Source organism: Gossypium hirsutum, chromosome D05, assembly GCF_007990345.1.
Source record: "Gossypium hirsutum isolate 1008001.06 chromosome D05, Gossypium_hirsutum_v2.1, whole genome shotgun sequence".
Lineage (NCBI taxonomy): Eukaryota > Viridiplantae > Streptophyta > Magnoliopsida > Malvales > Malvaceae > Gossypium > Gossypium hirsutum.
Window position 1 is genome coordinate 2,680,800 of NC_053441.1, and position 14,311 is coordinate 2,695,110.

Genomic DNA, 14,311 nt, shown 5'->3' on the forward strand with positions numbered 1-14,311 from the left:
TCACTTCTTTGGCCTTCAAAATGAAAAACTGAGTCTTCAACTAAATAGGAAACAATTAAAAAAATTCAAACATAATTGCCAATTAAGAAATAAGAGATGACAACGGAAAGGAAATTAGTATGAAGGATTTCGTTGGGACAATGTTTACAAACAGAAAACAAGATGCTGGTGGAACATAAACAATGGTTAAACGACTTCGGCGAAGAGATAAAATGCTAGAGACAAATCAAGATATAAGTACCCAATAATGGAGGGAGCTTTCTTCTTCGATTTTGTTTCTCTGTAATAAGAACAACCCATAATTGATTTCTTTGATATGGAACAAAATGCTGCATCATGGCAACAGTTCAGGCTTTAAATTTCTGCTGGTAAAAACGATGTGTTTTGCCTTTAGTTAAATGGTGCGTAGGAAGAAGTTTAAACGCGTCGTTTTGAGTCAAGTCTGTTAAGTGAAACAATGCGGATTATTGGTAGCAATTTTGACAGCTGCCATTCTGTTATTTGGTCCATTCTTCGTCCCTATTCGAGCACTAATCTGGCCTCAAAGGATGGTTATGAAATGACGGACATGAATTTCTAATCCTTCTCTCATCTTTCACTCCTGAAATTCTACTGCTCTTTCTTCTATCTCTTCAAATCCCTATCTTCTTCCTTGATTCAAGAGTTGGAGGAAATGGTGAACAAAGGTGGGAGGAGATTTTGGATTAAAAAAGAACGAGAAAATAATTACGAGATGCATTGAATAAACAATTCAAGACCCGATCCTCTGAATGGGTATGCAGAGCCCGCATGGAAAAATTGATTCGAAAGTCAAATTTCAACCAAACAAATTCATGTGAACCAAACATAACGTAAATAGTTTTGTCAATCTTCCTCCGATTAGCTTTAGGAACCCTTGTAGTTTGTCCTGTGTTATTTTTTTTTGTTTTGTTTTGTTTTCTTATTAAGGTTAAATATTGAAACCATTTCGGCACCTATTGGTTGATATCTGATACCATGAAGCACAAAAATCCAAGGATTTGTGCACGACTCTTCGGATCAAACTATTGTTTGAGTCGATGTGGAATGAGGTTACTGCAAATTGAACCAGTGTGCAACTTAAACAATGTGATGCAACTACGACTCCTATAAATTTGGGCATGCACCAAGAAAACCCAAGAGATATCAAAATATTCTCATAGAAGCACTCTTTATCTGATTAATAACAAAAAAAAAAAAGAGTCTATAGGTAACAAGGTCGAAGCCATGATCCTCCATTCAACACCATTCTGCTCAGCAAATTTTTAAAATGGTTGAAAAAATATATGAAAATCAGACATAAACGCCGGCTGAAAGTAGCAAAAACAGTGACCCGAATCCCTGCAAGGATATCCAGAATCAAGCATCAGCCATGCACAAAAACAACTAGATGAATTAATGAGAAAATCCAACCACAATAGATAGAAAAAGATAAACCAGGAAGACAGATGCCACTCCCCCGGTTGTGAGCTCCTTTGCAAGACTGCGATTTCGTTTGGAAGAAGTTGCTTCGTAGCTGCATATTTTGAGCAAAAAGAAAATTTCCATGAGAATTTAACTTAAAAGTTTTTACAATCATTAAGCAGCAGTATAAGCAAATTTAAGGCTTTTTCGAGAAAACAAATAAAATGCAAGGAAGCTAGTGATAATTGAAATGTACCATTGCTACAATTTAGTGAAAATAGAGCTCTAAGATCTAACTCCAAGATCCAATGATTTCAAATTCTTTACTCTCTAGCGAAAAATAAAATTTTGACTCGAGTAAGTTTTAAGGTAACATTAGTACAGTGAAATGAGGAAGTACTAACTATAAGATCCAACCCAAATGAAATTGTGTGGTTAAAAGGATACAACACACACGAAGCAATTTTAAAGCAAAACCAAGCGCAAGCAGATTTAATCAGTACGGTTCAATGAAATGAGGACTCAAAGTACTAACTATAAGATCCAACCCAAATGAAATTGCGTAGTCACAAAATGCCAACATCCACTCTAAAACCAGGAAAATAAAGAAACTAAAATAGTAAAATCAACAAAAGCATGGTGAACAATGAAAGCTTTACTATAACAAACTAGATCAGCTCAGATACAGTTTTAGTCATGCAAAAAGTTGGTGTATAATTCTAGGCCTTGGAGTATAAAAATTCAAACTTGAAAATACCACAACCAAATCAGGGAAACCAGATACTCATTGAGACAAGTATTTCAGAAACCCAAAAGGACCCAAAGCAAACATGGAATGCCGGGCTCCAATTGATAATTCATTAATTCTACAAATCAAATGTAAATAAAAGTGAAATGTAGTTCTCCACCCGACGGGAAATGACAATTGTATTCTATCCTCCTATTTAAGGATTAGGGAGGGGTTTTAGGCATTGTATCAAAAAATTGAAAAAATTTCCAGAGGTCTTATCAATCTATGAACATATCAGTTATAAATTATTAATAAAAATCCAGATCTAGTCATAAAATTTTCAAAACATATAGGGGAAAACCCGAAAATTAAGTCCCAATTTTAATCTAATAAGGAAAACAAAAATGAAATTTGTTATAGTAAAAGAGGGAATAAATGTTGCGAAGGAGAACAGATGAAGGTTTTTACATGAAGAAGGAAGCAGTGAGGACAAGACCAATGGCGAGCATGAAGACGGCTAGGGTTGGATACCACGCATCAGGCACGGGACTAGTTATTGCTTTTGCAGGAGGTGCCTGAGAAAAAAAAACATAAATCAAACTCAAAGAAACAATTGAAAACCCTAGAAGTGCTTTGATTTTATTTAATAGGGGTTTACCATGGCGATCTTTGTCTCTTCGCTTCGAGTTCTGGAATTTAATCGAATAAGAGTGAAAATAATGAGCGACTAAGAGGTTTCTGAGTTTTATTAGACTATGAAGCCTGCAAGTCTTCGCTTGTATTGAAACTTAGAATTCCCTACATCGCGGCGCATCAAATGTTTATGTTCTCATTCTTGGCGTGTTTTGCATCGTTGATCTGATGATATATATTTTTTTAAGTTTTATAATAATAAAAAGGGTAAATTACACAGATAGTCACCCAACTATAAAAAATTATTTTAGGCACCTAAAATAAAAAAATTTACAATTTAAGCAACCACGTTATATAGTTAGGTCATTTTAGTTATTACCGTTAAAATCACAAATAACAAGCTGATTTGGTAGTTAAAAAATCAGTATAATAACAAATTTAGCCTTCAATTTTTACATATTATATCAATTTAGTCATAAATTTAAAAATTAACCCTTAAAATTTACAAATAAGCTCAATTTGATCCTAATTCTAAAACAAAATATATAAAAACACATAAATATTTTCAAAAATAGAAAAAAATTGTTGAAAATAAATAATAATATATAAAAATTAAAATATTGTTGACAATAAATTGTTATTTAGTGCATTATATTTTTCAAATAAAAATTAATTTAAAATATTAAATATGGACAAATCGGGTTAGACTCAAGTTTATATTTCTTCATTTGGGTCAAACTTGAACAAAAAAATTAATTAATTTTTTGAGTCGGGCCAAGCTTAAAAATGAAAATAAATACCTTGCATGAAGCTGACCCGTTTACGAGCACCTCTAAAAATCACTTAAAAAGAAAATTATAGTGGAGATTGAAGGAAATTCACCTTGTTGGACAAAGGGTCGTACAATGGTAGCGAAAATTATAGTGGAGATTGAAGGAAATTCACCTTGTTGGACAAAGGGTCGTACAATGGTAGCAGTGAGGTTAAGGAAAGAGTGAGCAAGAGAAAGGGGTGAGAGTTGACTAACCTAGGTGAGAAAATGAGTGAGTATTCGCGCCTTGAGGTAAGAGAAGGCTTAAATAAGTTGATCTTGAACTATATGTAGCAGCACTTGATTGACTAGTTTATCATTTTTAAGCTTCTTATCAAGTAGGTGACTGAAGTTGTTAGATATATAGGTGCCAAACAATAATTATCTCATCGAAGTGATTTACCAAGTTCTGCCGAAACAGTGTTTGTGACGGAGATGACATGTCCCATTGGAGGAGGTAGTCCGTTGGTGGCAAAGGAGGTCAATGTTCTCGCAATTTAATGCTAAAATAAAATCATGATTTAACACTTAGCTTAAAACTTTTTGACATTTAGCTCTGACTGTCCAGCTCTCGAATCAAGGATTTCACTAGTTTTAGAAAGATACTATAGAGTTATTATGCTCACCATCTGTTAATATTAAATAAATAAATTACTAATATTTACTAATACATACCTACATATGTCAATACCATAGTTTGATAACCCTCACCCCAAAGAAATTAAGTTATATATTATTGGTTATGATCCTCAAGCCAACTTTGGTAATAAAAAAACCCTGAAATGTAACTTACACAAAAAAAACATGTTTCCAAACATTCAAAACAGCAATGGCCAGTGTATGCAGTTTCCATTAGCCTCTCTTTTTTTTTTTAAGGTCCCTTCTATTACATTCTTATTAAGAACATGGCTGAAATTAGCTTGAAATTTTACTCGGCATGAACAGTACCTGGGAACACTAGTCTTGCTGTAAAGTTTCCTTTAAATAATTCAAAACTACTGATGCTAACTCAGTTTGATATGAAGTATAATTATGATTGGCACCTTCTACGATGTGTAACTTGTGGTTCGGTATGATCTTGGCGAACTCCAAGGCATCTCCGACAGGGATTATTTCATCGGCAGATCCATGGACCGTCAACACCCTGCACATAATCACTTGATGATTTTTTTTTTCAAGAAAGTCTAATACAGATGAATATGATTCAGTCTCACCTGCATTCTCTGGGGATTTTAAGACATGCTTCGTGCATGTCTAAACTTAAGCGCTCCATCAAACTTTCCTTAGTCACACGATACTCAACACCTGCAGACATAAAATCTCAAATACTTGATCAATGTGAAACGAATCTGTAATTGACTAATCAAAGCAAAAGGGTGGAATCCACTCTATTAGTCGTTGATGAGGCAATATAGGTGCACTATATGTTAGAAAGGTGGAACTCATTCGAGCAAAGGAAGAAAAGATTTCCGTTGGAAAACAACGGTGAGGAATGGGGAACTCTTCGAGCAAAAAAAACTGTTACCTTTCTTATTCTTAATATCAACAAATCCATCTTGAATTCTGTCCATAAAGTCTTTCCCAAAGCGTTCTTCAATGCCTTTCTTCAGATCATAGCGGCCAGAGACGTTGACGACAGTGTGGATATCATGATACTTAGAGGCATAGAGAAGCACAACATCGCCTCCTGCATTCATCTTATTTTAGTTATACAGAACTTGCAAGAGTGTATATATGAAAACTCGTTAGTCAACTATTGACTCAAACATTGTAAATGGGTTGCTAATTAAATCTTAAGCCTCATTAATCTAACACGGAAAGAACATGCACTTCATCATATATAAGACAGCTCCTCCAAGACTCGGCATTCTTTTTCTCTATCCAGGTGTGAGTTCAACAATCAATGAGCAAAACACCTAGGCAATCCACTCACCTTTGCTATGCCCAAGAATCGCATATACTATGCGGTTTGCCTCGCAGAAGTGCTGGATAACGGAATGCAAATCATCGGCTTCTTTCGAGTAGTTACCAAACTCAAATGACCCTTCACTTTCTCTGAAATGTGGAAAGTCACAAGTAATTATGTGAAAAGCAGCAAAATTATGTAAATAGTCAGGACTCCGATGACTGACATAGGAAAAAGTTAGGCCACTGGACAATCGAATCGAAGCATACTTAGAAATCATATTCTCAAAACTATGTACATATACAGTAATTCTAGTTCTGCAAGTACAGTAAATAAATGTACAACTGACTCATCAACAAAATGGTAAACTAAAGACCAAGAAAATCATCCCTTCCATTATATAAGTTATAGTACCCTATCTAAGTGGTTCGGATTAGGGTATGAGGGTATAGGACACGGGTATATTCGATTTTTCCAAGTTTTTTCATGTATTTATCCAACTTACCCGTTTCCAGCAAAGTCAAAACGAAAGGCACTGATTCCTTCTTTCTCTAAAGCAACAGCAAGGTTGACCATAGTACGATCAGCCTGTAGCACAAGCAGGTTTTATGAATGGGACTTGAACCCCGAAATATGAGTGCTGCTACATACAGAGATATCAAAATTTCAACAATAATTAAACACCTAAAGCTTATTTGTTCTTAATTGATATGATCTTCCCAATACTTGATTAAAGTCAAAACACAGAAATATGAAAAAGTTTGAGCAAGAATATACCAACCTTGGTGGATCTGAAACCATGGCATAAGATCACAATTTCTTTAGACCCAGTTTCATGTAACAATCCAACAAGCTTTTCTCCATGCTTGTTTGGAATTATAACTCTCTGCTGCTCAATCACTGAAAATATAACAAAAAGGGTCAATCCCCAATAATCAATTAACTTTAAAAAAGAAAAAAGAAAAAAGAGTTAAAGGTGACCTGGATTTTGAGAAGAGTGAGAATGAGTCATCCTCAAGCTCAAGGTTGTTGCTGGTGTGATAGAGTAACGGACCTGGTGAAGAGGGAATTTAGAAAAGAGAGAGTTTGAGAATTTTGACAAATTGAAGGTAACTGAGTGAAAATTACAAGCAAGAGTTTCCATATGCTTTTACGTGTTCAATGTAGTGGTAACAGGCCAGGACAAGGAATTGAAAGAGGTATCCTATGCTATTATTGTGGATGGGATGAACTTGGGTTCTAAACTCCATTAAAACCTTACAAAAACTAGACCCTAAACTTAGCCTTAGACTGGCTATGGGTTAAGGTAAATAGAGGCCCCATAAGCTTGGGTCTGATACCTTTGATATTTGGTAGTATACGATCGAATCACGTTCAAATAGGTAGGTCAGTCATAAAAGGCTTACAAAACACAGGGTGATGTATTAAATAAGATGAGCAATTGATAATCCATAGTTTAAACTTCCTCATCTTCCTTTTCTTTCTAAATCGCACCTTCAATTTCAACTAGTCAAATTGTTTCAGTATGTTTCTTCTATTTGCCTCTAATAAGCAAATTGCTGTAAAGAGAAAAAATAGTCTCCAAACTTTTTATTTTTTATTTTTTTTTGTTATGGTCTAAATTCTGAATAGTTGTTGTTTATATATTAAGGATATGTTTAATTTTGCTTCTAAGAAACACTTTTAGGATAAAAAAAGTATTCTTAAACAAGCTACTTTTTTTAGAGAAGAAGTACTTTTTTGAGAAGCTGAAAATTTTAATTTTTTTCTACAAATATTTTTTTCTAATTTCTTCTTCTCATTGCTGCCCATTTTAGCAATTTATTGACAAATACAGGAGGTGGTGGAAAGGACATAATAGTGCTTTTTAAATTCCAATGCCATTCCCTCCAACTCAAAACCACTTAAATCAAAGTATATTAAAAAACAGTCTAATTTGATTGAATTAACATATTAAAATTACACATTTTGAACAAAAAACAAAAGTACAAGGAGTCGATGGTTTATTTAGTTTCCTGATATTAAAATTTTCAAATCTCAATCATAAAAAAACTAAAAATAGCCAAAAAAGAAAAATTGTTAACATCCATAGAGGACTTAAAAAAGGAAATAAACGCATTCACATTCATGAAATATAAATGTCCGCATTCATGCATGCCTATTGACCAATGTTTGTAAATAAATCATTAATTTAGGCTGTTTCGCAAAGCAGAAACTAAGCTGTGATGCTGTCTCCGGTTCACTGATTGCAGCGTTAATTATTATTGGAATAAAGAAAATGGGAGAGAGTCTCAATCTGAATCGAAGCTGTTGACAGAGACTTACCACCAACAGTTTTTGAATTTTCTTTTTGCTAGTCGTTTAGGGTTGTAATCGAAGCTCAAGGTTTCGGGTATGCAGTCGTTGGGACGAATTCAACTCCACCAAATATTGTGACCATATGAATTTCATTTTTTTTAATTTTTAATATTTATAAAAAATATTAAATTATTTATTGACGTGACATATAACATAAACAATGTCATATAGATTATCATACAAACATTAATAATTAAATTTAATTAAAAATTAAAAAAACTATAAATATTTATATCTAAATTAAACATGGTACTCTTATTCTTGATTGGTCGTATATTTACGATTACCTAAAAGATTAATCATATTCATCCAATGCTAAATTTATAAAAAGGCCATTTTCGACCAAATAATTATTCCACAGACCAGATGTGCAAGTTTTTGTGGCCTGAAAGATGTGGAATGTATATATTTCTTTTATCTATAAAGTAACGAAGGATTTGTGTTTAAACTTTAAATTAATTGAGATCTATTAATGAACCTTTTATTTTTCTTTTTTAGGCTTGGATTTTTTTCCTTTTTAATTCAACATCACTTGATTTAATTCGAAACTATTTTATTGATAAAAAATTATTTAAATTTAATTATAAATTTTAAAACTAGTTTAATATATTAAAATTTTATAAAATAAAAAATGATTCGATTGAGTTCAAATCAAGTTAGACTCTAGTAAAAATATTTATGAGTAAACTAAGTTAATAGCTGGATTTAAAGAAAAAATAGTCTCAAGCCTCAACCTAATTAAATGGCCCATTTCACTATTTAATTTTATATGAATAAAAAATATGATTTTTTTAATATTTTTTACCTAAACCCAATGGAAAGCAAGGCAGACCAAGTAAAGATTGTGGTCTATGAACATCTTTTAGGGAGCAAGTTTTGTCAAAAATCTAAAATATAGTAAAGATAAACACCAAATATGGCAGGAAGTGGATCTGAAGCTTTGGACTGAGCATGCGCTTGACCAAGTGTTACGCACCTTAACATCAATCTGATTTGCCCCTATATTTACTATTTTATAATAATTATGTGCCTTTTTAGTGTAGTTGTTAAGAATCGGCCATCAAAATAGATGTTAGAAGAAGAGGACGATCACCAGACTTTTTCAACATGTTAGGTTCCAACTTACAATCTTCTTAAATGCCAAAGATTTGGCCCCTTCATATGTCATATTATTATATTTAAACAATTTTATTTGAAGGACCATATATCTATACTTTCATATTGCATTAAATATATATAATAATTAAGGATATTTTAAAAAGAATAAATTTTTAAAAGAAAATATTTATTAATTCATTTCATAAATGATATCATATTATTTAGGAAAATTAAATAGGTGGCGAAGAACAAGTTTTGTCAACACGATAAAGGGTTCGACTTTAGCTTCAATAGAATATTAGGACACATTAAAAATTAGTTATGTCACAACTTAAGCACAACATATTTGAAATGATTGTAAGTATTTAACATGATAATAAAATTAACTTTAGATGATCCAAAGCCGCAAGTAAAATCCACAAAAAAATCGAAAATCTCCTTAACTAAATAAGCTAACAATAAAATTATTCCTAAAATCATTTATAAAACATGTATAAGCTAGAATTATTAAACAATAATAAATAAGTCCTTCCTTCCCTCCTTGACTTATTTCAAACCAGTTATGGCGAGGGAAGACTTTGAAGATTGACCCATTTACTTTTCTTCTCTATTCTTTTTTTTAAAATTGCTCTTGGTTGGCTGCTGAATCTGTGTGTCATTTTATTAGCATGATTGAAATGTATAAGTATGGATCAATTTGAATCAGTTCTCTATCCTAAATACTTTTCCAAGTTCTCACTTCACCAGACAAGTCTTTCGGTTCCCATTCGTTTAATTTTTCCCATGCCATGTGTGAATCCCCTCTGTCACCGTTCATTTTATGAGAGGCTGAGACACCAACTCTCTTTTTCCTCTTAAAATACCACGATTCCTTCTCCACTGGTTGTTCATCATCTCACCAGCCCAGTTTCTCAGAAATGACTCAAACAAGCATTCAAGATGATATGAGATCCAAAACGGATCTCTTACTACTATTTTGTTAGGCGGAAAGAATAAAAAAAACTTTATAAACTTTTTTTAAACCTCCCACATGGATGCTGTCTTCCTCCTCGATGGAGCAGCTCGTTCTGGTTTTCTTCAATTTCTCATGCAGTCGACTGGATGCACATACATTTGCCTATGGTCCTACTCTTCCTCCTTGCATCAACCAAAGTATCTTTCTCCACCTCTCTCTAAAATTTCTTTCATATAGCACTATGAAGACATGATTTATGATTTGGGTAACTGATATATTTTGGATTTTAACAGCTGTTTAATTGGTTCGGATGGATGGTATAACGAACAAAACAGTACCCAACCCGGAGCTTTGGTGCTGTTCCTCGAATATCGACGATTAACATTCCCTCTTGAAAATAACCAGTAGGCCAAAAATATTGCTACCCGTTTTCTTTTTGTTATTGTATATTAACTTTCGCCATTAATATGTGGGTTTCGCGCGCTGCAGAGGTCTCGTTCCAGGATTTGCTTTCAGGAATTATAGGCCATACATCGAGCTCGGAGAACTGGAGCTTCAAAGCCGAGCATCCCATCAGACACAGCGACAATTTTATCGGGTAAAATTAGATCAACTCGAAATTTAACATTAAAAAGAAACAAACATGTGTGTATATATAATGGTAATCTAACTCACCTTTTTGTCTTTATTACAGGAAGCAAGAATTAAGGTAGGTTCAGTTTGCAGTCAAAGCTTATGGCGCCGTCGATCTTCATAATCTAATAATAGTTAATATAAATCCTCCTGACGTCGGCTTATTTTCGTCTGTTTTGTACAGACAGCTGTTTTCATGGGATGCAAGAGTGGCGAGATTGAGTTAGGTTCACCCAATGCAGTTAATGTAAGATAAACTAATACTAATATACTATCCAAATAATATAATTTAATCTGTGATTCAATATAAAATATAGTTTGTCACTCAACTTATTCATTATCTGTTGTTTAATAGCTTAACATGGAGATGGAGATGAGAACTTTTTTCCCCGAAGACTTTTCAAGGCAATCTTTGGTGGCTGTAAGCGAACCCACTGATCCCAACAACCCTTCTTCTTCTTCATCTTCGTTGAGGTCACTATCCCCCGATCGTCCAGATTCTTATCTTATTTTCACTGTCCCAAATGCTTCTCGGCCCCAAGTTCCTACCGGAAGTGAAACAACACCCTTTTTACTGCAAGCCAAACCGGCTTCTTCCTCAATGTATGATCCACACCAACAAGCCATGCAGCAAGCCTTATCTGAGATGCGAAGCAATATAAATTTACCGTCATTAGAGAGCGAAAATGCAGCCATGACTAGAGCCATTCTTGCTGTTTTAACCTCTCCCTCTTCGTCTTCCTCTTCAACATCCCAATATCATTCCCAACAAAGCCATAACTTACCTCCCAGTTACCAGCCAAACTCCAAAGCTACTGCGTTTAAACGTTACGGATCTCCGTTAGGGACTCCGACAACAACAGCGGCGAGGGCAAGTTTACGAGCCCAAAGCATGTTGAAACGAGCCATTTTGTTCTACAGAAGATTCAAGTTAGTGAGGAGTGAACAACAGCCGCGAAGCTGCGCCCCCACCGTCCATCAATTGCACCATATGTTATCGGAACGTAAAAGGAGAGAAAAGCTCAATGAAAGTTTCGATGCATTGCGATCCCTTCTTCCTCCTGGTACCAAGGTAAACCATATCAAATCTTCATATTAAAAACCATATCAATGGTTTAATTATATAAAAGCTGTAACAAATTTGTCGGTGTCGGTGGAATTGTAGAAAGACAGAGTATCAGTACTGGCAAGTACGAGGGAGTACTTGACGTCATTGAAATCTCAAATTATGGAGCTCAATAGACAAAACCAGTTATTAGAAGCAGCTCAGGCTTCTGCGACTTCTTCCGACGAAGCTAATGGTTCATCAAACGAGAGATTAACTATTCGGATTATACCCGTACCGGAATCAACATCAGAACAAAGAATCATTGAGCTGAGAGTCAGTGTTGGAGGAGAAGTGTCCATAGTGGATATCTTAATCCAGTTGCTACAATTCTTGAAGCTCGATCGAAATATAAGCTTAATGTCTACTGAGGCTAACACACGAACAGCAGAATTAGGCTCAATTAATCATGTTAACTTGAGATTTAGAATTGAGGTAATGAAGCTTTTTCAATTGTAAATCAATTGATGTTTATTAAAATTTTAATTAATACTGTTTTTTTAAATGATACTTTTTAGGGCGATGACTGGGATGAATCCACCTTCCAGGAAGCAGTGAGAAGGATATTAGCTGACCTGGCACAGTGATCTAATTAATCAAACCCAATTAATTCATACTACACTTTTTTTTAATCATACTACATAAATTTTATGGCAAATTAAGCCCTTCCTATAATTTTAAAATCTTAACTATTTAATGTAGACTATTTTAAAGTGTATGATTTTAAAAATATTATTATTATTATTTTGAGGAGAGCTAGGTATTTTAGATGATGGCGTGGTCCGTCATCAGTTGTTAATTTGAGCGACAAAATAATTAGTGATGATGTAATATATATAATCGTGTCGTCCAATTTTGACTGCAATTTTACTCAAGTTGAAGCAGAGTCCACGAAAGCAACACATTTTTGTTCTTTATTGTTGTTGGAAAAAAAATGTTATTGGCGGCTGATTTGGTGTAGAAATTTTGGTGTTATTTTTGGAATTACATTTTTCAAGACCAATTAAGATGAGATATATGTAAAGTAGTGTGCCTAATTATTTGGGGCAATAATTGAACGTTTGTTACGCCGACAAATTTAGAATCAAGAACTTCATTTATTAAGACTTTAGAGACGGCGGTTCTGACTTTCATTTTCTTTGGAATGGAAATTGAACAAGCTGTGTAATTTCGGCTTGGAACATGCTTACGATGTCTTGTCCTTTTCTTTCTTTCTTTCTTTTTTTTTTCCTCTTTTCTCTTTTAACCTCCTATTGCCAGAGTCAGGTTTTTTACTAAATTATTATAAAAAATAAAAAATAATCAAAATCTTATAATTTTTTTATTTATCAAAATATTATAATTTTTTTATTTATCAAAATATACTAAAAAAACAAAAACCTGTAAAAAAAATCTGTGGCGGCACCAATGGTGCCAAAGGACTAAAATGTAACTATCTGTAGTTTCAAGGACCTGAATGTAAATTTATCATTTTAAATTTTGAAAGTGAATTGCTGCCTCTGTGAGGCGCACTAAAATTAAAATGTGGCTAATTGCCTTCCAAGTCCTCTTTATTTATTATTTTCTTTTTATTCCCCTTTAACTCACTTTTTTATTTAATAAACAAGCCATCAATCTATTTTTATAGTTAAATAAGCTCTTAATCTATGATTTTTACTCATAAAAGTCCTTTATTTTATTATTAAAGTAAATATATTTTACCTAAAGTAAAGCTATTTAAAAAAGTATAAACTAATTCGCATTTTATGTATTATTTTAGTAATTTGATGAGAATAGTTTATTTAAAAAATTTACTAAATTTGATGAGAATAGTTTATAATTATAATTTATTTTTTCTATTTGGGTTAGGGTGATCAGTTTTATTTTTACTTTTGGTTTTTCAATAAGGCATGTCTGGTATTTCTATTAATTTTTTAATTAAATCTAATATTAGTTAAGTGATAATTAAGATACTTAGAATTCTAATTAAGTAATAACTCTATTTTAATTTAATAAACTATTCTCATCAAATTACTTAATAACTCTATTTTAATTTAATAAACTATTCTCATCAAATTACCAAAATAGAGTTTATTAAATTAGAGTTTATTAAATGAGAATAGTTTATTAAATTAAAATAGAGTTATTACTTAATTAGAATTCTAAGTATCTTAATTATCACTTAACTAATTAGAATTTATTACTTAATTAAAATAAAGAGGGCTTAGAAGGTAATTAGCCACATTTCAATTTTAGTGTGCCCCACACTCACAGCGGCAGCAATTCACTATCAAAATTCAAAATACATTTTAGTCCTTTGGCACCATTGGTGCCGCCACAAGTTTTTTTTTGCAGGTTTTTATTTTTTATTTTGTATATTTTGGTAAATAAAAAATTTATATTATTTTGGTAAATAAAAAAAGTTATAATATTTTAGTTATTTTTTTATAATAATTTAGTAAAAAACCTGCCGGAGCCGAACGCACACAGTGTTTAGACAGCTACCGCCAAGTGAGCTAGTATTTGTTGGAGTGCGTTTCATATAATTTACTGGTGTTTGCCACATTTTAAAAAAAATTAATTTGAAAATTTTGGTTTTTGAAAATTGTTATGAAAAGGATTGATTGGTTAATTTCAAGTTTTTGGTATTTTTATAAATAATTATTGTTGAAAATTAAAAT

General features: G+C 32.8%; 3 protein-coding genes across 3 annotated transcripts; 1 reads left to right on the forward strand and 2 right to left on the reverse strand.

Moving 5' to 3' along the window:
• Nucleotides 1-1,108: 1,108 nt before the first annotated feature.
• LOC107907140 (transmembrane protein 258) lies at nucleotides 1,109-3,005 on the reverse strand. Its single transcript, XM_016834388.2, has 4 exons — nucleotides 2,811-3,005; nucleotides 2,621-2,727; nucleotides 1,456-1,534; nucleotides 1,109-1,359 (listed from the first exon to the last, which is right to left on the reverse strand). The coding sequence occupies exons 1-4, from the start codon at nucleotides 2,811-2,813 to the stop codon at nucleotides 1,312-1,314; spliced, it is 237 nt and encodes a 78-aa protein (XP_016689877.1). The 5' UTR covers nucleotides 2,814-3,005; the 3' UTR covers nucleotides 1,109-1,311.
• A 1,312-nt stretch (nucleotides 3,006-4,317) lies between these two features.
• LOC107907138 (uncharacterized) lies at nucleotides 4,318-6,778 on the reverse strand. Its single transcript, XM_016834386.2, has 7 exons — nucleotides 6,484-6,778; nucleotides 6,284-6,402; nucleotides 6,008-6,090; nucleotides 5,530-5,651; nucleotides 5,122-5,283; nucleotides 4,811-4,901; nucleotides 4,318-4,740 (listed from the first exon to the last, which is right to left on the reverse strand). Exons 1-7 carry the CDS (start codon nucleotides 6,644-6,646, stop codon nucleotides 4,554-4,556), a joined length of 927 nt encoding a protein of 308 aa, XP_016689875.1. The 5' UTR covers nucleotides 6,647-6,778; the 3' UTR covers nucleotides 4,318-4,553.
• A 2,873-nt stretch (nucleotides 6,779-9,651) lies between these two features.
• On the forward strand, nucleotides 9,652-12,859 carry LOC107907137 (putative transcription factor bHLH041). Its single transcript, XM_016834385.2, has 8 exons — nucleotides 9,652-10,110; nucleotides 10,207-10,317; nucleotides 10,403-10,511; nucleotides 10,608-10,622; nucleotides 10,731-10,793; nucleotides 10,902-11,618; nucleotides 11,712-12,086; nucleotides 12,170-12,859. The coding sequence occupies exons 1-8, from the start codon at nucleotides 9,989-9,991 to the stop codon at nucleotides 12,236-12,238; spliced, it is 1,581 nt and encodes a 526-aa protein (XP_016689874.1). The 5' UTR covers nucleotides 9,652-9,988; the 3' UTR covers nucleotides 12,239-12,859.
• Nucleotides 12,860-14,311: the final 1,452 nt, after the last annotated feature.

Coding starts and splice junctions, on each gene's coding strand:
- LOC107907140 (XM_016834388.2), bottom strand. Junction 1,535..2,620: donor CTCACTGCTTCCTTCTTCAT/GTAAAAACCTTC, acceptor CAAAATATGCAG/CTACGAAGCAACTTCTTCCA. Junction 1,360..1,455: donor GAGTGGCATCTGTCTTCCTG/GTTTATCTTTTT, acceptor ATATCCTTGCAG/GGATTCGGGTCACTGTTTTT.
- LOC107907138 (XM_016834386.2), bottom strand. CDS start 6,646: ATGGAAACTCTTGCTTGTAATTTTCACTCAGTTACCTTCAATTTGTCA. Junction 6,403..6,483: donor TCACTCTTCTCAAAATCCAG/GTCACCTTTAAC, acceptor TTATATTTTCAG/TGATTGAGCAGCAGAGAGTT. Junction 4,741..4,810: donor AAAATCCCCAGAGAATGCAG/GTGAGACTGAAT, acceptor GATTATGTGCAG/GGTGTTGACGGTCCATGGAT.
- LOC107907137 (XM_016834385.2), top strand. CDS start 9,989: ATGGATGCTGTCTTCCTCCTCGATGGAGCAGCTCGTTCTGGTTTTCTT. Junction 10,318..10,402: donor TTCCCTCTTGAAAATAACCA/GTAGGCCAAAAA, acceptor CGCGCGCTGCAG/AGGTCTCGTTCCAGGATTTG. Junction 11,619..11,711: donor TTCTTCCTCCTGGTACCAAG/GTAAACCATATC, acceptor GTGGAATTGTAG/AAAGACAGAGTATCAGTACT.